Below are 23124 nucleotides of genomic sequence, written 5' to 3' on the forward strand. Positions count from 1 at the left end.
CCTTGACTTAGGGATCATTTATTGTGCTTCTGATCACATCCCTCCTTTCTGTCTGTTTCTCTTTCGAAACTCAGCAGCAGTCTGCTGAAGAGCCTACTTCCATTCATGGAAATCCTTCCTATGAGGTGTCCACCTCTTACCCTATGAGATGGACACCTCTCCTGTCTGCATTTGCCAATCATAGGAAAAGACAGAGGATTAGGATGTCAGGTCCATTTAATGCTGCCAAGAAACAATTCTGAAATGTCTCTTGTGTGCCTCTTTCATCAGCACTGAGTATTTGTAGCTTCGGAAAAATGTTTCTCTTCAGAAATAAGTTAAAATATAGTTTTAAGAAAAAAAATTCAAAGAATAAAGAGAGCAACAGAGTTCAAATTAGCACCGTTTTGAGAAGACTATTTCAACTGTGTAAATGTGCAGCAGATTTTCTGTTTCTGAAGCTGTGGACCATTGTAATAAAATAAGTGGCATTACTTTTGGAGCAGCATTCTTATATAGCCTCCCTCTGCACGAGATGCTAATTCTATAGTGCTTCCTACTCTTTTTAATAAGAACTAACTTGTTGCATCCCAGCTGTGGACAAGTTCAAAGTTGTCTTTGATTACAAACGTTTTGATTCTGAGTGGCCACACATTCTGGCCACAAAACAAAAGAACCATTAAAATAAGCATTGTTTTTAACAAACATTTTGTACTGTGAGAAGGCGGCTCATGAAATTGTTAGCTTATGTACCTGTCAGTTCAGCTGACCAGAGTGTCAGCAATGCTGCCCTGCAGTCCCTCTGCTGCTAGCTATACATTTCAAGCATGCAGTAATATGTAACTCATAGGTGTATAAAATCATAATAGAACATTTCATCATGTCTAAATAAGGATAGGTGTGTGCTCTCTGAATGGTTAACCATTGAAAACATTCAATACAAGGCATTTGACACTAATTTTACTGGTCAAATCTTCCTCTGAAAGAAGCCTGTGTTGACAAGCCATTTGCTAGGAGCCTTCTGCAGAGTGAGCCTGGCTTGATGGGTCGTCGCATAAGCTACTTGACATTTGTCCTCAGTCAGACCCATGCCACATGAAAAATTTACTCAGTCGAGGGGCTCCCAGGAATAAACAGTTCTCTAGTGTTGCTCACAGGGGACTCGGCAAGGTGAGCGGAACTTCAACTTGTCACGGATGCACTGTTCTGACAAACATAAGTAGATGCTAATGGCTAAATCGTGACAGAATAAAGTCCCTCAACCATATGGCTAATTGCCACAACAATATCTTCAGTGTTATTAATCAAGTTTTCATAGTGTGCCATGATAATTGGAATAATTAGAAACAGCGTAGGCATTGCTTGCCTCCGCCACACATACTGCAGACGGGGACGTGGAACAACCACAATTGCACTTTCTGTGCAGCGTTGTTTAATGCTTTCCTTTCCAGCAAATACTATAGTTAATTAATGAATTAGCAGTTTGCTACCAGAGTGTTTTACTGCTAGCAATCCTTCCGTAGGGTCACATAGGTAGCTAAATGAGACCACTAAGCCCCTTGTGCACCTCTTAAAAGATGCAGTGTTCCCATACTAATACAACTACACAGCACAGAACTCCACCAGATATAGGTACTTCGTTTCACAAATATTGGAATTCTTACTCTTGTAGCTAATACATAAAATTACTTGTTTGGAGCATGTATGAAAAGGATAAAATAACCTGAAATATGTTGTGGATTTTTTAACTGTTTACATGAAAGAAAGTGTTTGATAATGTCACCATAAACTTAAAGGAAAAAGAATTTAGCAAATGTCGATATACATGCATAAAATGAAAACTTCTACTTTTTTTTTTTTTTAAGTGGGAAAAACTGAAACTCTGGTTTAGTTGTATCTGTGTCTTAACATATCAATATTGCTAGATGTAAACAGTTACACCAATTATAAGTACCATACTTTTACTTGCCTTGATAATGGGATCAGCCTCCAACTTAGATTCTGCCTTAGATCTAAATTTATAAGTAAAGTGTCGATTCTAATTCTTTTATTTATGTTAAGCAGCTAGATCAACATTTTTTATGCTGCCTCTTGGAATAGCCTCACTCAATTCTTACATCAGAGGTATGACAGTAGGGAAAAATGCTTGGTTTTCCTCAGTGTGTACATCAACATGTAGTTGACTGGTCACTAAAACTGGCAGATTGATGATGATGACTCCCTTTGTTGGATATATGAAGGCATTTAGCTAGACTAATAGATTGAAATGGACTGCTGCGTGTATGGCCTCTGAACAGCTTCATAATTCAGTTTTAGAGCATACAATAGATATAATATTGTATTCAGTAATGATATAAATCTTCTCTCCTCATTTCAAAAACTAAATAAATTTCTTCTCTGCAGTGGAAAGCCACCAAGAGATTTGGAAATGTCCTGTACTTAATTGTAAAGAAATCTGCAGAAGTAACTTCTCAATTTGGGTAGGAAGTGAGAATTCCATCAATTTTAGGTGTATTTTTGAGTCTCAAAGGGAAAGGGTCTCTGAAATGTGTCTCACACCATGATGAGAATAAGAAGAAAAACCCAAATTCTCTCTGCACTGAGGGCTGCCATTGAGGTGATCTGGCCACTGCAGGCATTAGCTCCAAATGTGGAATTTCTAATAGAGTTACTTCATCTACAGAGCTGCTATAAAGCTGGGTGCTCCACTCATTCATGAAAAATACCCAAGAAAATTCTGGATGCACAGCAATGATTTAAATAAGTGGAATTAGAAGGAAAAAAAAGACTCAAGTGAATTGATAAACTGGTGGCGGTCAGAGGTATGTTGCCTAATTAACTTGAATACAATGTGTTTTTATAGGCAGATAGCTTCTGAAGAATTAAAATAAGTTTTATCTCCTGAAAGTTTTATTGTAATTTTTACTTAGCATACCAGAAAAAAGTTTATCTGTTACATCATTGCAATGCAGAGTTACAGAAAGGTGATTCAGTTGCAGATTTCATTTTTTAATGGATAAAAAGGCATTTTATTTAATAATCTCAGAGGTAGAAAATAAAAACAGAAGCTTGATAATATTTTATCACTACTTTCTTGTTTACTTCAAAGTTCTTGAAAAATTCTCTTTCTTCCTCTTATGTTAAAATAGACAGTTTTTAGATGACATCTTGTTCAAGTAGATTCTACAGAGACAAATAATAACTGGGAGATTTAATATTATGGATCAATGAAACATTGTAGGATTCCTATTCTAAAGAGACTGTACAAAAGTATTCGTGTACCTTTTAAAGCTACTGCATGCATCTTGAATCAATGGATAAAGCTATTAGCAAATTTATTTTATCATCTTAAGAACTGTGCTTCAATTACAACACTGAGAGTTGTTTTTCTAATATAATTTCTCCACTTTAAAACCAAATTTAATCATTGCTGTTTAAAGATGGAAAACTTGGGGGTTGGAGTTCCTAATTGCTAATAGCTGATATCAGTAGAAACTTCACTAATTTAGAAGTGCCTCTTTTGTTTCAATAGCTTTATTGCAGCAAATAGTGTTTAAAATCATTCACCTGTAATTATTTTTGTTAAAAAAAGAAAATGTTTTTGCTACTCTGCAGTGATTTTCCAAACAAACTGTACATGTATCATTAGTATTTAGTGCTGTAGGTTTGAATTACACAGATACAAGAGCAGTAAGAATTCAGTAGTCGCATCTTCGTGTTCTTATATTTTTTTCTTCTGAATGCATATTAGTCATTAAATTATGTCTTTATCAGGGACGAAGTGCCAGTGTCCTTGCACTTAATACTTTGTTGCTGACTTCAAAAGATTTTTTTATTGCAGATTATAACACTGCCCTTTGGTCATTCTAGTTTATCACTACTTTATCATACTAAATCTTGCGTTTTAAATCTGGGATTTTCATCCTTAATGAGCAGTCCTTGAGAGCAGCCCTGTGAAGAAGGACCTGGAGGTCTTGATAGATGAAAAACTTAACATGAGCCAGCAGTGTGCCCTTGTGGCTTGGAAGTCAAGTGGTATCTTGGGCTCCATCAAAAGAGGGGTGGCCAGCAGGGACAGGGAGGTGATTGTCCCCCTCTACTCTGCTCTTGTGAGGCCCCATCTGGAGTACTGTGTCCAAGAGCATAGCCACCAGTACAAAAAAGACAGGGAGACAGGGAGTTGGAGAGGGTCCAGAGGAGGGCCACGAATATGATCAGGGGACTGGAGCACCTCCCTTATGAAGACAGACTGAGGGAGCTGGGCTTGTTCAGACTGGAGAAAAGAAGGCTACGGGGTGACCTCATTGCATTTCAGTACCTAAAGGGAGCCTACAAAGAGAAAGGGTTGATAACAGCTGGACAAGGTTTTAAATTGAGGGAGGGGAGATTTAGGTTGGATGTCGGGGAGAAATTCTTTACAGAGAGAGTGGTGAGGTGCTGGAACAGGCTGCCCAGAGAGGTTGTAGATGCCCCGTCCATGGAGGTGTTCAAGGCCAGATTGGATGGGGCCCTGGGCAGCCTGGTCTGGTATTAAATGTGGAGTTTGGTGGCCCTGCCTATGGCAGGGGTGGTTGGAGATTCATGATCCTTGAGGTCCCTTCCAAACCTTGATTCTGTGATTGTGTTATTCTGTTGCTGCAGATAACAATAGGAATAGAACAGTTTTATTCGTCCTCCCCAGTAATGACCGGTCAGTAAATTGTTATATCCCAGTAACTTGATGTGATGTCTTTCATGCTTATACAAACATAGGTGTTGTGTATGTGAAATACTGAAATTGTTTTACGTTAAATTTAGGAGAAATGGAAAAGAAGCTAACCAACACCTTATAACAAGCTAAAACTGATAGAGGTTAGAACTGATAATGAAAGCAGTCGTGTTCTTAAAATGTATTATTGCATAATTACTGTTACAAATAAGTTTAGATTCAAGCTTTACCAGAAATTGACCGCTGTAAATTTTATGTGGGAACCATCAACAAAACCTGAAAATAGAACTACCTCTTTAAAAACAGTTTGAGTATGCAGAGAAACTAGAACTGTTCTAGAGAAAAAAAATCAAAAGAAAGTTGTCCATTTAATAAAGAGAAGGTGAGCCATTTTACATACAAGCTAAAAGCTTGTTTGAGTCAGTCATATTTACTGGAGCTTTAGACCAAGATCAGTCAAATACATTTCAAAATCATGACAGCAACCCAAGATTTTAAAGTTCATTGTTCTGAATTCCTACCTTTATCAAACAATCACTGAAGCAAAATTATATTATATATATCCAGAATTTTGGAGTAACACGCAACCAAGATTCAAATGCAACAAATAACCAGATATCCGGGTTTCTCCAGTGGTTTACTAGTAACTGTGGGGTTTTTATTTTTGCTTATGGGGTCACTGGAGCCTAGCAAGGAGCGGCTGGCTGCTTATGACAATCTTTTGGTGTATATTATGAATGCATTTTTGCTGTATGATTTTATATATTACTAGCCTAACACTGCTCAGCAAGACTGAAAATAGTTGTATTAGAGAGGTAATGTACATAAAAATGAGATAGCAATACTGCTGGCATAATTCTTAAGTAGGATTGCTTTTTTTAGTATTAGTTCTTTCCATTTATACTGTTTCCATTTACTCAGTTGCCATTCAGTAACTGCGGAGTAGGAACATTCAGCGGAAGTTTAAAACCTGCAATACATTTTAGTGAGTACAGTCATTGATACTTTGTAAAAATGCTTGCTTTAAGTAAGTTCCTTCTCACTGAGGCATCATTGGAGAATGACATGACACTTGACATGGAGAAACATACGCTTTTGGATGGCTGTGTGAAGGAGCAAAATCCATAATTGTTGTCATCATTAAGTGGATTTCCAAACAGCAAAATAGGACCGTAACCATTCGTAATGATACAACAGGCTGGAACTGCATAAAAGAGGAAAACTATAGCACAAACATGAAGGGGGATTGGTGTCTCCCTGTCAGGAGCACTACGATGGCAGGTGCTACTGCAGGAGGTGGCTGCAGGTTGGCAGCAGCCGTATGTAACAGCAGCAGTCAAAGAAAGTCTGCAGCCAAGAGCAGCGCTGGTGGCTGAACAGGTCACCTAAAGTTAGTTAGATACTGGAGCAGAAAGCTACCCAAAGCAGGCTGGTACGTTCAGTATTTTTATCGTAATGTATTTGTAGCAATTTTAAGATTACTGCATAAAGACACAAAGGCATATTTTTCATTAAGTGCATCACCTGATTACCCTGCCCTAACCCAATCACCTGATATTTTCAAAATTTCACCTTTTGATTGAACTCACCCCTCTCCCTTTGGGCTCACATTGGCAACCAGCAAACCAGGGACCATTTCTGGTACTGAATGTCCCTCTGTTGAGGGCGCTTTTGCTGTGCATTTGTAGCTGTGATTGCTGTTCTCATCCATACAAGCGCTCCGAGCCCCACTGCAGCAGTGGAATCCCTGTGGCAGGAGATGGCCAGCCTGTTGCTAACAGCCTGCCCAGCATCCCACACAGGAGTCCTGAGGTGGGAAATACAGGTGTTTGAGCACAGAGCACAGGCACTGGCTCTGCCCAGAGTAGTACTCGCTGCTTGGCGCTGAACTGTTAAATTCTTGATCCACCATAGAGCTTTAAATTCTTTAGAATGTTGTTGTTCAGCGTCCTTTTTCCATATCTTATTTTTATAAAAGCAGATCACAGCCGAAGTCTGTGCTGCTACCCTTTCTCCTAAATTATTGACCGTGACTTTCCATAGTAAATTGTGATGGCTACAAATGTTTGCTTGAACATAATTCATGGCAGAGCTTAAAGAGACAGAGCCTACGTGTAATTTTCTCAGTCAGTAAACAACTGATGTTAATTTTGGCATTTCTCAGCTTTTGAGTGCTTAGTTTTGATAAGATGGTGTTTCTTTCAATACTTGATCCATTGAATTAATTTTCTTATTTAAAGAAAGCAGCAAAACTTGTACTGAAAAAGAAGATTTCCTGCAAAATACTACTGACCCTCTCCTTCTCCAGAGGACTTCCCCTCCTGAGCCCTGCAGGCAATGGAAACCAGATTGCAGCATCCTCCTCCAGTGCAGCATTGAGTGGTGCCAACCATGGCAAGGGGTGGCGCTGTAGGGGGCAGCACACACCAGTGCCATTTCCTACACAGGGCATTGGGGTGAGAAGGGCGGGAGGGTGAATTCTGCACAGGCATGGCAGTGGTGTGAGTTAGGAAGAGAACATGCTTGTGGATACCTGCATTCTACTAAGCTTGCATCAACTGAGGAGGCATCGAATGTGGGCATTTTTATTTGTTTTTAATATGCACTGCAAAAGGAAATACCAGAGACATTATTATTTTCACTTCAGATCTTAGCAAACTGTTTGGGGAAAAAAAAAATTAGCACGGGCAGAATTATTTTTTTTACTGAATTAAAAAAATCAAGCCATGAGTAGAGGCTTAGGTTGCGAATTGTACTGAATACTAAATTTAACAAAAGCATATCTGGCTGAAAACAGACTCTTACAGTAGAAGGTTTTAGGCAACTTATTGACAAACACTGGTTTCTGCACAAAATCATTCACAAGTATCTGCAGAATGGACGCGGAGCAGCTGCATGTCCCAGGCCATGCCTGGCCTCTCCTGGCATGGTGGTTTATCAGACTCCTGCTGATTTCCTGGTGCTGCTTTGTTCTTATAAAAGGACAAACTATGTCCCTACTAAGCTCTCTGAAATGCTTTGTGTGGAACCATTTCTTACTTATTGTTTTTAAGAATTCTTTCCGAAAAGACAGAGAAGGTAACCGGCTACATATATGCAACAGAAAAGCTGTCTGTAGTTAAAGTAAGTTAATTTTATCAAGGCTTGGAGAATAGTCTGGTAAGTCCCAGTCAGTATGGTTGTGATTTTAGTTAAAACTGGTGAAGCTGGATCATTGCCTTGTTTAATGGCTTTACTAGAGCACAGTTTTCTCCTGCTTTCTCTGTATGTAAGGCCATTAATGAATCATTATCTATTGTCAGCAATTACTGATGTCTTGAGAATATTGTTTTAATTATATAGAAATTAAAAGTAGAAGATACAGTTACATATGCTATAGTGTAGGTGGTAGAACCTTGTTATATTATGGCTTTAAAGAATCTGTGCTTTTGCAGATTTTAATGGCTGAGGGTGTCTGGTAAAATATGAATTATTGTATGATAGCACATGATAAAAGATATACTAGTGTGCGCCTCACAGTCTGCAGGTGTAACAGATGTAAGGCAAGATTAACAGGACAGAACAATAATTAAACCACAGACAGCAATCTCAGAAAAAAAAAAAAAAGCTTTCCGTGTCCAATGCAATTATTAAGTGTTTCTGAAATTCTCTGCAAATATTTATAAAAGCAATAGAAATGTGTTCATTTGAAAGAGCTTTTCAGTACAGACACTTACTTTAAGGAATTAAGAACCTTTTTTTGGAATATAAAAGCTGACTGAAGTCCTGTGATAGCATGGTTCATAAGCAATACAGTCCTTGGTTTATTGATGCTAAGAGCTAAACACTGCTAAAGAAAATGAGAGAGCAATTAGTATATATGCATTTAGAACAGTGAGTTGCATACTCCCTTTAGGACAGGAGCATTCAAATAATTAACGATAATATTATGGTTGCAAAAGGAAGTCCAGTTGTTCTTTGGCAGCCTACATCTGTGAAACATGATACCTCTGGGGACTGAGAATTAATTTTCCCAGGAGAAAGTGTAAAAGCAGGAGAAAAAAAAAAGAATGACTTCTGCTTGAGCAGAATAAACCTGCATCTACAAACGATTAACACTGCATAATGAAGTAGTAAAGAAGCAAAAGAGATTTCTAATAAAAGACTAATAACAAATCCCATTACACGACGGTGTATTTTTTCCCTTGAAGTGTATTAGATGGCTAGCAAAGCTTCTGCGTGAGAACTGGTTAGTTGCAGGCAAAGTCAGCTAGAATGCTTCAAGCTTAGCTCTAATTCTGTTCCTAACAGTTTGTTTAACATTAAAGTTGTGGTTTTACAGGTGGGAGAGGTTGTTAATGGAAGCAATAGGCTTCACACAGAGTTTGGGTAATGTTTGTGTCACTGTAGGGTAATAGTCTCCTGTGGGCTAGACACTGTAGGGTAACATGCTGCTATGTGGTAAAGGCCCCTAGCTACAGCTGACATGGTATTAAATGTACACAGATCACTCCAAAAGTAATGCCTCTATTTATTCCCATGGAAAATACAGCAGATACAAAGAGTACAGTAGCACTCTTTTATAGAACTAATTATCAGCTACAAAAGACTATTTTTCAACGCAGTCGGCACCATTATCTGTACATTTTCATCAGCAACAGACAAGAGGCTGCTTGCCATGCTTTACAAGAATTTGCACCAGCAGCAGTAGCTCGCTATTGCCACTGCTGAAACACAACCCAGTGCTTCACTGTGCTCACATCCACTGTTTGATCTGCGTAAATATTAAGCAAGCATCGATGAATGTCAACGGGTGCCATTTTTTCTGCATGGAGGCACTCAGTTCCACACCTTTGCTTCATGCACACTTCCATGTCAGACGCTGCTCTGTCACACTGCCCCTCTGCTGCCATCTGTTGCACAGCAACAAAATGCAAGGGAGTATTGGTGGGAAGATTCAGCCTCTCCTGCCGCACTTCCAACGTCCTCTGATGTTGTGGGCCAACATGGTTAAATAAGATGCATCACTTTCAGAGCAGCCCTTGTAATAGATAAGTCCTGCATTTTGTTAACTGGTCTTCTGACTTTGCATTCTGCAGCCTGAAAATATGTCCTTCTAGGGAAAGGGTTTGATCAGAGAAGCAAATACCAGAGTTTTGGTTTTGTCGTAGCTAATATTGTGGCTGTTATAATTACTATGCTAAAAGAAGTTACAAGAGCTTAGAACGTAAATGTTGGATGTGAAGATAATAAGAATTAGATAAGACTGTTTTTTGAAATTGCTTATTTTCAATTTTAAGAGGGAACGTTCTTGCTGGGAATAATACTCTGTGCAGTGATCTCTATGTCTGTAACATGGACATTTTTATGGGTTATATACACAATGGCAGAGCATATAATAGTTTCAATGAACAAAACTTCAATTAACAAAACAGTAGCTTTCAGTCTCTATTGAGAGTACAGATTGTCACCTCACCTGACATGCTGAGATCCATTTATGCAGCAGTGAACTTTTATTACCAGAAAAAAAAAATTAAAAAATAATTTAAAAAATAATTAAAAAAAAACCATAGATGCCTTAAAACAACAAGTTCTGGTACAAAAGTGGTTAAACACAATTCCTCAAAAGTGAAACTAATCTTCATGAAATTTCCAGTTGCCTTTTTGGAAAGTTTTGTGAATTTTATAGAATGACTCAATTTGCTTAGCAGAAATTCACAATCAGTCTGTTTTTGTCACTGAGTAAACAGATTCTGCATTGAGTAGAAATTTGCATATCCCAGCTATGAACGTAATTCATTATTTTTAAGTCCATTTTATAATAATTATTCTAGGATTGATGTACTAACTCCTTCGCAGCTTTTACAATTGCAACCTTAGATAATTCTTGCTAGCTAAAAAGATACCAAAGTAATGGTTCTGTTTTGGAATAGGAAAGGGAAGTGCCTGTCTCGAGGTCAGCAAGTAGGCCAGTGTAAGGGCCAGAACTGCGTATGAGAAAGCTTGAGAAATTTTCTTCTGCATCTCAGTCTTCTAGTCTCAAGCAAATGTTGCCTTAGTCAGACAGATTTTCCCCTTTTTCTATGAAAACAGCAGAGGTATGATCAGGACTTAATGCTGTAGTCTACTAGCAGATTATCACTAAATCTGGTAAAGATTTAAATTATGTTTAGTCAAAAAAGAATCTGTAGCGTATTTTTCATGGATCTGCAAACACTGCTTTCGAAAAGGGAGCAAGGCTCTTCAGAGCAAGTGTGGGCTGATCCATTTTCACTGTTGTTTATCATCTGCCTTCAATTGGCTCTCACTTGCCGGAGGTTTTCAGGGCTTTTAGAAACCACTGGCTTCATGCAGCTTCCCTGTTCCAGGCCATTCTTGCATGACATGGTCTTACTTCCATCTTCAAAGAATATCACATCAATTGCTCAAAAAAACAGTATGTGGAATTGGTGTGATATTTCTTTTAAGGTTAACCTATGTAAGAGTAATCAGTAAACCACTACAGTCAGTACCGTATTGCTTCCCTTAATGTAAATACAATAATATTTCCAAAAACACAATTAAGTAACTCTCATATACCTTCCGAATTTGCAAAATTTGCTGGTAAAACACTTTGTATTGTAGCTGATCCTGTGGTATATATACTGCCTTCCCAATATTTGTCAAAATGCAAGGGTGCAACTCACGTCTTTTCTTTTTTTCAGGCGGTGGGTAAGGCTGCTCTTTGGACGTGAATTCCCACTCCAGGACCTTCTTGTTGTCTGGGACGCTCTATTTGCTGACAGTATCACCCTGAATTTAGTTGACTACATTTTTGTAGCCATGTTGTTATATATTAGAGATGCCTGTGAGTATCACTTTTCTCATGATCTTTTAAGAATGCCAACCTATTTTTCGCAGAAAAAAAGGGCTCAAGAAATGCTAAATTTCATTGTGATTTTTTTAACAAACTGAAAATACTTTTAGATGCCATGAAAGGAGCCATTTGTTTTCAGATGCAGTCTGCTGTGTTTACGAAATAAATTGTATCTGAGAGTTAAATGCAGGTTTGTTTTCTGGGTAGTTCTGTGTTTTTCTATGGAGTTGCAGACTGTGTGTGGGAAGTGACTCAGGTATGTATAGAGCTCCACCTTCTGACAAAGCTGATGAATTGAGTAAAGCCTCTGATGCTGGAGATGCATCTTTTGCTGTTCTGTGAAAATGCATAAGACAGTGACTCATAATTTTCCAGGTTATATCTTGGAGGAAATCTGTGTGCAAAGATGAGTAACAATTACAAAATACTTGTATTTTATCCAAGAGTGGTGTCTTCAAAAAACTGATTATTTCTTTTTATTGTATTTAATCATACATGAAACTATGTGTTAAGGTGAGTTCTTAAAGGCTGCTGATGAGCAAAAAATACATGAAGGTGAGCTAAAGGAAATCCCAAAAATGTCACTAGTGTATGTAACTGTGAATGAGAGGAAGAAGATATATTATTTAAAAGATTTGTACTTATGCCTCATCATATTTTGCAGAGAATTCTATGTATGAGTTTGCCGCAGCAAAGTATGTGTTTTGCAGTCAGATGCATGTCTGTCATTAAATATATGAATTCTTTAGCATGCTGTTCAGTGTTAATTATATACAATCTGTAAATTTTAGCTTCTAACAAGGTCACATATTTGACACAATTTTGTATTCTAGGACACATAAAGTTTTCAGCTTCTGTGGTTCCTATTTTAGGGTCCAATCTTGAAAATATAACATGCATTTACTTTGCACATACTGTCATTTCATTGCCTGCCATAGAACTTCATGTGGGTTTTTTTTTGTTGCCTTTTAATAAACGTTTAGCATATAGAGCTGCTTTACATTCTTCTAAAAGAAGTGGATGCTTAATTCAGCAAAGAGATTTCAAAACAAATAGTTCTGTTTCAGGATTATCTAATTCCAAATCATTATGTCTGAAATTTCAATCTCCTTTATGCAGTAAACTGAAATAATCCTTAAAATTTTGGTATAGTTATATGATGCAGATACATGTAAAAATTTTTCTTAACATCAGCATTTTATTTTGTGCCATCATTTCTCTTTAAAAACACTTTAGAAATATATCTGTAAGCACTCTGTCTCTCCTAGAGGAGAGAAGATTGTTTTGGAGTTGTTTTGTTTTGCTTTCTCGTGCTGACACACAAGTATCAGTATGAGGTAACTAAAAAAGTAAGCTAAAAATGTATTCCAGGCATCGGTATGAAATCAGTCTCCCTCTTTTCTCTGAAATCCCAGCTTTAATAAATAAAGTAGCAAATGGCTTTAACAGTGAGTACATTTGCTTGGATGGTAGGCAAAGATATCTCATCAGGACAGCTAATATTGTTTCTTTCCATAGTTGGATTTAATCAGTTACTCTAAGCTTAGTAGGTTGGGGAAACAAAAAATACCCTATCAGAAGTGTTGTAAAGTTGAATATATTGTTAACTTCAAAATCAGAGATTTCTTGACTTTATAAAAGTCAACTTTCCTTACCTATCTGTAAAGATTTTTGTTTCTGTTTTCCCTTTCATTTTTATTAATATTTGAGCTGAGGTGGAGTTCAAAGTTCTGTTGTAACATTTTTAAAAACATTCTCAAATAAGTTTCTAAAAACTTCATTCACTAAAAGGAAATGTTAGCTCAAAATCCACCATGATATTGATCTTCTATAAATAAACCGTCTGTAAACTTTCAATTTAAAAACACTAAAAGAATGAAAATAGCAATGTAAATCTTAAGAAATTATGTTACAAAAAATATCAAACATAAGCCATAATAATAATAAATTACTGAAAGCGTTTGAGAGTTTAAAAGTGATGCAGATGCTTTTCTACCAGCACAGTGGGAACTGGGGAAGAAGTAGCTGGTTTAGGAATTGCTGGATCTTTTTTGGTTTTCTTATTGTATTGACAAGGACATGGTTTTAAGAAAGTAGCTTATCTGCTATATATTTCTTTTTTATTATTATTATATTTTAAAATTCTGTTACACAAGTTATGTCTTATTTAATGAGAGTGTAATGTTTTGATTGCTCGATTACTGTGCATACACAAAACATAGTTGAAATGACTTGATTGTTTTAAAGACTGCCGATATGTAGTGATGTATACAGCCGTTCTGTGAACAGCTCTGTTCTGTTTAACGTCTGTATCCATGCAGAGCTTTATTCTTGCAGTGGTAATCCTCACAAACCAAGTGTCCAGTCATGTACCAAACTACTGGTGAGTTTTAATAAATTATTTCCTTAGATTCTTTGGAAGAAAAACACCTTTGTTTAAAAGTGTGTCAAATCTAAATGAGTGTGTTACTGATTTTTCACTGATATGGACTGAACATGAGCAGTTAGTTGTTCATGAAATCAGAATGGAAAGGAGAGCTCAGTGCAAAGAATGTGTATGTATTTTATATACTTACCTTCCCTTCAAGAATCTAATTTTGACTGATGAGTGTTTGAATAAGTATACTTCTATCACATTCCCACTTGATAAGAAAGACTAGTTATGAGCATTATTAGCATATACTTTTTCTTACCTAAAAGCACCCTGAATATTTTAAGAGAAATAAAGGAACCATAGCCTCTTCTTAGAGGAGTTGATTTGTTATTTTTGTTATAGTGCAAGATGTTCACATAATCTATGTTTAACTCAATTTAGGTCTACTAAATAGAACATAGCAATGCGTGAAGCAGCAGGGGAAAGTAGTCACACCATTCCTGGGTTAGGAAGTCATCTTCATACAGGATTGGCAGCATCAGACGTGAAACTCTGAACAAATGACAGGTGGCAGTAAATTAGGGCTTGATTGAGGACAAGTACAGTTAGTTTTCCACTTTTTTGACTGGTGCTTGCATCCAATAATGGTTATTGGACCAATAGTGAAAAGTCAGTCTTTATAAAGCAGAGAAGAGAAAGCAACTTAATGTTCCTCTGGGCACTGCGTAGCAAATATTAATCAAAAGGCAATAAGGTTGCTTTTTCTATCACAGGAGTTTCTCTGCTGCTTTCCCTAGAAATACCAATCACATTTTTCTCTGGCAAAGTGATAACTGGTTTTCACAGTGTGAGTTGAATCCAGATGTGACTCTTGCAAAGATGTTGAGTGAAGGACAAGCACAGAGTGGCAACCATCAAGCTTATATGACAAAGCAGTAGATGGTCTTTCACCCTGTGCAGTAGCACCAATCCAGCTATGGCTGAGCCAGGAGAAATTGGTATTGTAGAGTCTTCCTCCAGAAACTTCGTCCTGGGTTTGATTCTCAGAAATCCTTTTAACTCTTCATTTACAGAAAAGGGTTGGTTGGATTTTTTATCTGCTATTTTCTGCATCATTTTTAAGAACATTTGCCACTTCCTTTGATAATATCAAACGTTTTGTCCTTAAAAGCCAAAGATAGTTCACTCTTGAAATGAAGAAGGATACCAATAGGTGTTTCAGCAAAGTAATCCCTTTAACCCAATATTATCCAGCAAATAGAGCACTAGCAGTGATATTCTTTTCTGCAACAATTTCTACATGAAAAAGGAAGAGCTGAATGTATGAGAAAATCCCTAACAATAAAATAGAAGTTAGCAGGCCTTCCTCATTAAGGTCCGAGTTTTTTAAACATATCAGTGGTGGCAAGGATTCATTTTAAAACTGATCTTTTAGGGAGCATAGGGGACTAAGTTGGTGACATAAAAGTTGTTGGGTTTTTTTTTTTAAATTGTTCAATTGTTTCTCTATTCTACATTTCAAAAAATTAATAGAGTAAGTGCCTTCTGTTTGAAAGTATCAGTTTTTGTCAGGGTTCAAGTCTGTGCTATTAAAAAAAATCAGATTTTTTAATATTTAATTTTCTCTGTATCAGTGCGACAGCAAATAACTCTTCCAGGACGAATAAAGGAAGAATAATTTAATCAATTTTCCGTTGCAAAATAGAACATGTACTGATGTGTTCAAAACAGAAATGTATTGATTTTAATACCTGTCATTTATAAAAGTACGCATAATGTGCTATCCATTGTCAGTATTTTTATTTGCTTTGGTAAAAAGGTATAATCATAACTGTAGTACAGTATCTGAAATTTGATTTACACGGGAGAATTGGATTGGTTGTGTAATATGTGTTGCTGGTATTATGCTCCTCTGAAAGATCTCTGACTGAGACCATTGTATTGTGTTCATTATGCCACTCTGTGACTTCAAGAAGAAAAAAACAGGTACCTGAATATGAACAAGAAAAACAAAGGATAGGAAAAGAACAGGCAGAACAGATAAAGAATGAGTAGGATAAGTGAGTGCTTTACAAATGAAAGCAGATGTATGAAATTACAAGCTGTCGGATCAGCAACGGAAATGAAGATGATAAAGTGGTTCCCTACACAGATTATAATTATTCATTTTGCCCAGTCCTGCATCTTTTCCCCGTAATCCTCTTGTTGAGGGAGGAAAGGTATGGGAGGATATGAAGCTTATTCACATGAAAGAAAAAAGTGTAAAGCATTTAAATCTCTCTGTCCACAGAACAATCATTTATTTTGCCTTTTATTGATTCAAAATAAGTCTATGTTTACAGGATCTTTTCTGGTGTGGAAGCCTGATTAGAAGTATTTCTTGTTACAACTAAAGTTCTCAGAATAGTAGTCTGTTAAAAATTTCATTATAATTATTAGCGTTTGAGTCTGTCTTTATATTGCACAGTGCAAGCACCAGTAACAGGCATTGCTTTGACAGCTGTGGCAGATGGATTGCCTGGATTTAGATGGTGCAAAAGAAATGAAGTAGTTTACACAGACCTGCCTGAAAAGATGTCTTTAATAATTGCACTCATAATGAGATTGATTTGGAAAAAAAAAAAAAAAAAAAAAAAAAAAAAAAGAAAGAAACAGAAGATGACAGTGACAAGCAAAGAACTGTATAGAATATACTTAGCTTCATATAAAATCAACTTCCTAAAAATTTCCAAATAAGTAAAAAATTCTTCTTAATGTTAACAGTGTATTTTCATTCTAAGTATTTCTGAAATGCAAATCTAACCTTTTCCCTTTGTACTTAACATTCCATAAAAAGTTTTTTGATTTACTAGAAAACAGGGAGTTGTTTACCTCAGTTTATATTTGCATATGAATGTGCGAGTACATGTGTGAGTGCGTATATCTGTCTATGTGCATAAGAATACGATAAAATATATTTCAGCAAAGAATTATCAGAACGGGGAAAAGTTACCATATAAGCAGGACCTCACATATTAACACCTCTGGATATAACATCCGCAAGTGAGTGGTTGAAAAGCCAGTGTCCACTTTAGGTTTTGTACCTCCACTGACAGTATTTCCCCCACCTCCACTGGCTCTGGCTGAGTTTCCATGCACACCTTACAAAGAAGTGTCTAAATTTAGGCACCTAAATCTGGAAGTGAATCCTAATATAAAGGTCTATGAAATACAGTCAATCGTAGATTTAATGATAATGCAACTTTTTTTTACCCTAATGATATTGGATGAAGTGTAAGTCAAAGGGAGTGGTAATACAGTATACAGTATCATCTTTTAGTCTGAGCTCTGCTTGAATTTGGAGAGTCTTTGTGAGGGAAAAGGCAGCTACATTTGAACTGTCATGAATTTACAGGGAATAACATAATAATATTTTGCTTTTTTCACTTTCATTGTAGTGATATCAAGTAATTATCAGACCTGTCTGGGACTTCTGATGCATTACCCTCCTATTGGAGACGTTCACTCCCTTATCCTAAGAGCACTTTTCCTTCGAGATCCAAAGGTGAGAGGCTGGATCTGTAAACATGGGAAATGAATTTCTTTAATAGAATGTTCTGAATGCTATGACATTAATAACAACTTATATTTTGATGGGTAGACTATAGTTTTACGTTTCTTTTTCCTTGACAAGCTGAAGAAGGGGGCTGATAAACAAGAATGAAATAAAGTTTCTTTACTCTTAAAAGAATTCCATCCTATTAATGCATTAAACTTCTACAGGAGCTCAGGTAAGTGCAGGTGTTTATGCTCCTTTGCTTGGTATTCTGCACAGACGTATTTCATCAGAGTACACTTTTGAGGGAAACTGGTATTTTATATATTAATCCTAGTAACTAAAAACTTTTTTTTGAGATGTCTACAGATGAATCACTGTTAATCCTTAAAACACTGCCCGCGTACAATATATAATATGTTATGTGATGACTTTCAATTAAAAATGAGTATCTATTGTTAACAACCTGAAAAGATTCACAGAAATAAAAAATATAAATTTATAAATTTAAAGTTTGTGATACACTCAACTATATTACAAAATCGATTAACTATTTGCTGATTTAGAAGGGCATGCATATGTATATGGTTATTATACATGTTCAGTATCCGCAATATAGTAGACAAAGTGTGTGAGGCAAAGTCGCACTTCATATTCTTTTCAATATTCAGATTTTTGGCAGACAGCAGAATTTGTGCTACTGGTTTTGAACTGTCTTTGAGCACGTCCCATTAGTAAGCTGCCAGTGTAAAGTTTGATTCCCCTCATCTCCTGATTCAAGTCACCTTTGAAAGTGAAAAATTCAGCACTTCTGCACTCTGACTGTTTTCTGCAAAATTTCATTCAATACCAATGTTTACACTTTTGTGGATTAAGAAAAAAATTGTCTCTTTGTTTCTGTATCAGTTTTTTGCAGAAATCAGCTTTCTTTACAGCTGCTTTCTTTACAGCTGTTTTCTTCACTCCTCTCGGGCACAAAGATTTCTTTCATGACGAGAAATATATCATCTTTTAAGTGTGTAAGAAAGTTTTTAATGTTAGATCTCAAGAATTTTTCTTAAGATTTAGGCAGCAGTCTGTGAAATCAAACTGCCAGCATTTATTTAAGCACTTCATGAGCAAAACAAGATAGAACTATTTTTTAAAGGAAAGACGTAGAGGGAGGGAAATTGTGCTGAGATATTGTGCTCAATCCGTACGTAATCTGCTGTTTAGCAAAGGAATATGTTAAAAGGAAGAAAAATTACTAATTATTCAACTGTCTTCCAAAGTATCCTAGGCAGTATACAAGCTATACAACCAGCAAAATGGACCAAAGTAAGCCTCCGGTATCCTATGAAATAAGTTTGATCACTGTTCTGCTTCTCACTCTCTTTTCTGAAGCAGAGTGAAATTGTCAGGCTCATAAGACCTTGGCATCCTAATAATTCACATTCTCAGATGTGCCTAAAATCACTTTCAGAGAAATGATGGGTGTAGGACCTTATTGTGTCTTTCAGATAGTTCTCCCTTCAGTCAGGTGAATAAGCCGTTAACACTCTTTTGTGCAAATGTTCCTCCTTTCTGAGCTCTACTTAGCTGTTTGGGAAATACTCTAAAGATTAGAAAGCTAGGATTTCCGCAGAATAGAGAGCCCAAAGGAATTCATAGCTGCTTCTCATTTTACATTGGGTTTTTGGGTTGAGACTATATTAACAAGTTTGGACTTCCTTTAATAAGGAAGGAAGGTTTTCTATTCAAAAGGATTTCTCTAAATGAAAAATTACCTTCTGGTCAGAGAGGGAAGTACATTTCCAATGCAGTAACAAGTACCTGTGGTTTTTTTTTAATCTTTCTCGAGATGTAATTTAAAGTTTCACTTATGTGTCTCTAAGCATATGCTGGTTTAACCCAACATATTTCTGAAATGGGAGTCTGTCTACTGTGGCTTGTTATTCTGTGTGGTCCAAGAACTACTTATAAACATTTTCCCAGTCTGTCAAAATTTTTCATTAGTGAGAATGAAAGGGAAGACTCAACAAGACATCATGGGTGCTGCAGGAGTTAAAAATCAGTACACGGATTATGTACCTGTGTAAGTGGGAAAATTAGAATACCTTTTTTTTGTTTTCTGCATAAAGATAATTCAGTTTGCCTTTATTCCCTGAGCAGATAAAAGGAGATTGCAAAAAAAGACAAGGAGATTTTAGTCAGTAGTGTAACTTGTAAGCGATGATTAGCAAATTCGTTGCTTAATGATTTTTCTTCCTTCTTTGATGTTTTCCTGCGCATTTCTCCATCAACCACTTCTAGCTTCTAATGGGAAATTACATTTAGTTTGGTGCAATTTCCATCTTTTGAGCCAGAACTGAATTGTTCTGTATTGTATATCTTCCAGGATTTTGCTTGATTTTTAATGTGTGAAGTGGGATATTGTTGCATAGTCCAGTGGCTTATTTCATTATTTGTTGAACATAACAAGTATGTTAAGTGTCATTCCAAATATCTGAGGCAAGTTTGCTCTCTGCGCCTTGGAGCTTGGATTCGCGGCTAGGCAGGAAATGCAGTAGAGGAATCATGGATAGGTGTAAATAGCAATCTGCCTTTTAAAGGTTTGTTAGTAAATGTTATCTTTGGGTGATGGCACAAACATAAAACTGAGAGGTTTTTTTGAGAAGTAGGTCTCTCATAGGTTGTGAGGTAGTTCATGTGGACTTCTTCATGTGGCATTCCTGTCCATAGCTTCTGATTCTGAAGATAATCAGAAATTGCTCCTCTGATACAGTCTGTTATTTCTGCTTCTGTTTTCTTCATCTGTCATAACCGATAACTTCACCTTACTTATTTGCCTTGTAGATTATCAGGAAAGGTAAACTGTGGCTTAATGGACCCAGCATTTTTTGTTTGCTGCATTGCAATGCAGACCTCGCTAGGAGAAAACCTAATTATCAGAAGAAAATGAGACCATTTTTTTTCTTACAGATGAACAAATAACATTTCCTGACCTTCTGTGGAATCAAACTTCACCAGAAATCTTAGCAAAATCCAGTAATAACTGTAGTATGAAATGTTTTGTACTTGCCCTTACAGCAGCTCTGCTTTTGACTTAGTGGACCCTGGTTGGCAGTTGGGCTAGGAGGACATTCCCAGTTCTACATCCTCAGTCTATTCCAGTACCATTGAAAGGAAATACAGAGTTATATAATAGCTGGAACCAAGTAAACACACCTGTCTCTGATAGATGGGCTGAAAGACTGATTTTATAGCTTTGAGTATGGGTCAGTGTACAACAATTGAATTTAATCTCAATTAATGAAAATCTCAAATCAGAATTGTTGTCTTCAGATAGGGTGATATTGTTATCCTGCTTAGCAGAGTTTGTTTCACATCTCTACTCTTTGAACAGGTCATTACCTCAATTATTTATATGAAAGTTAGTTCTGTGAAATTACAGTCCTTTCAAATCTTGAAGTCGAGCTCCTCATGAAGGAATGGAGTTTTGTAAGTATGCTTATGTGAAATGAGAAAATAAAGCTAGGTTTTTTTCTGAAGGTATATATCTCTGTATTTAATATTCCATTATATATTTTCAATTTTTTTCCACATATCTAAACCATTGAGTACTGTTAATTTTCAAAGCAAAATCTGCAAAATTAAGAAGTAGATATACAGAGATAGGGCAGCAGAAAAATATAGTGATTAAAAAACATAGTTCTAACTAAAGTTGTTCAAATAAAAAAAAATTAAAAAACCCAATTAGAAACAAAAGTCATAGAAAATGTGAACATATTGTGTTCCTTAAATAACCAGATGTTCTTTCCTTCCTGAAGGCAGCCAGGGCTAGGAATAAAAGGTTTAAAACTATTGTTTTAAGTTAACTGTGAATTTTGCAAATCTGTTTTCACCCTTTAGCAAATAAAATTCTAATACAGCAACATAAGCAAAGTAATTTTCATCTTTGGGTGTGCTTATTTCTATGTTGTTCTGTGTTGAAGCGTTAACCTTATCACAATGACTTATTACAAATCTAAAGCACAACGCAGAATATTTCCATTTCACATTACATACTAAGAGCCTGACAACCATCCTTTGTCTGAAAGTGTACTGTATTCTTAGTATTTTGTCAAATATGTTTGCTTTCAGATATTTTAACATAGTGAATTACACTGTCAAACAAGCTTGTTAGGAGTTTTATTCAATGGAGACACTGCTTATCATAAGCCATTGATTTTAAAAAGAGAGAAAGAAAGGGGCTGTATTTGGTCAGTGGAAATTGTTACTTGTGCTAGTAATATTATTATTACTGCTGCTGCTATTTTTTCAACACTGTATTTTGAGGTATTTGCTGACATTGAAAATGGTGACAGAAGTTTTACAGAGTATTAAATTCTAAGTAAACCCATGACATTTAAAATAAGTTGTATTACCTCATCATGACTGAAGTTACAGGGACTGACAGAAAACTTAAGCAACAATTTATGGTTATGATCATTCTATAATGATCAGTCAGAGAAATTTACATTCCAGTTTTTAACACTTCAAAATCTGAGCAGTAAATGACAAGGGGGAAACATATTACTGAAATTTTGAACTGAACTCTTTCTTTGTGCATGAATTTTCAGCTGAATTTTCTTCTTAAGTAGCTGCCACCGTCTCAGAGTTTTCTCCAAGCTAGTTTCATGTGCCTGAAAGGCTGTTGAGTTTCACTTTCTTCTTCAGATGGATCCTTTTCTATACACTCATTAACTGAGGTGCTGCTGCAGAGCTGCAACTGGCCTTTGAAAGCTGCCGTTATGTCAGTGTTGTTTGTTTCACTGTTTGTGGCAGGAGAAAAACAGGTTTGAGGTTGTTTTGTTTGTTTGTTAGCATTGTTTATGCAATCTGGCATTAATTACCTCTCTTTAATGACCAGATTTCAGCCAATCAGAAGTTAGAATCTGGCAGGTTTTGGACATTAGCAGCTCATTAATTTCTACCAACTCAGAAAGGAACTGCATTAGTCCATTTTGTCAGAGTACCAAAAGAAGGGAGGGCTGAACAAATGATTTATTTTCCCTTTTTCTTTTTTTTTTCTTCTTTTTTTTTTCCTATCATAAAGAACGTGACTTATTTTTCAGGAGATTCACAACAATACATCAGGAGTTTGAGGAGGTTGAGTCAGCCTGGGATGATGAGTATCTCAAAGTAATGTGAGGTGCTGATATGAGTAAGGTCAGCTGTGCTTTTAATGAGAGTCACTTTCACAGGGACTGTGACTGGTAAAGGAAATGATATGTTGCAGTACAGTTTAATACGTGTCTTTTCATTTTGGAGGAGAGAATTAGGAGAAACAGACAAATGCATTTTCTTTTAGTGATTCAGTGGCATTACACAGTGAACTTCTGTTTCCCTTAATGTCTGAAAGATTAAAGTCTTGGATGTTTAATAGATAGATCTTAATGAAAATGTGTCAGGATCTGGTTTTACAACCACATTATGTTCCTTGTGGTGAACCTAAGTATTCTGATGGTCTTATTTCCCAATTTGCAGCTACAAGGTTAAATATAATTTAAATACTTCCTTTTGAATAAATGGAGATTTTTTCTTTAACTGCATGGTAGGCTTTCTAATGAAGGCCTATACAACTTCAGTACTGCATATATTTTATATATTTATTAACTTACTCTTTCTGCTCTTGAATTCAGAAAGTTTTGCTTTCCATTTGAAAAGTTATT

At 36.3% G+C, this 23124-nt stretch overlaps 1 protein-coding gene across 4 annotated transcripts in view; it reads left to right on the forward strand.

Moving 5' to 3' along the window:
* TBC1D5 (TBC1 domain family member 5) overlaps window positions 1-23124 on the forward strand; it is a 294686-nt gene that overhangs the window by 207751 nt on the left and 63811 nt on the right. For all 4 annotated transcript variants that reach the window (XM_042817093.1, XM_042817092.1, XM_042817091.1 and 1 more), the window contains 2 exons: window positions 11371-11513; window positions 17334-17440. In XM_042817093.1, the coding sequence (XP_042673027.1) occupies window positions 11371-11513; window positions 17334-17440 (250 nt within the window). The remainder of the gene's footprint in view (window positions 1-11370; window positions 11514-17333; window positions 17441-23124) is intronic.

Source organism: Centrocercus urophasianus, unplaced genomic scaffold (genome assembly GCF_019232065.1).
Source record: "Centrocercus urophasianus isolate 14NV4802_14NV808 unplaced genomic scaffold, USGS_Curo_1.0 seq_16, whole genome shotgun sequence".
Taxonomy (NCBI): domain Eukaryota; kingdom Metazoa; phylum Chordata; class Aves; order Galliformes; family Phasianidae; genus Centrocercus; species Centrocercus urophasianus.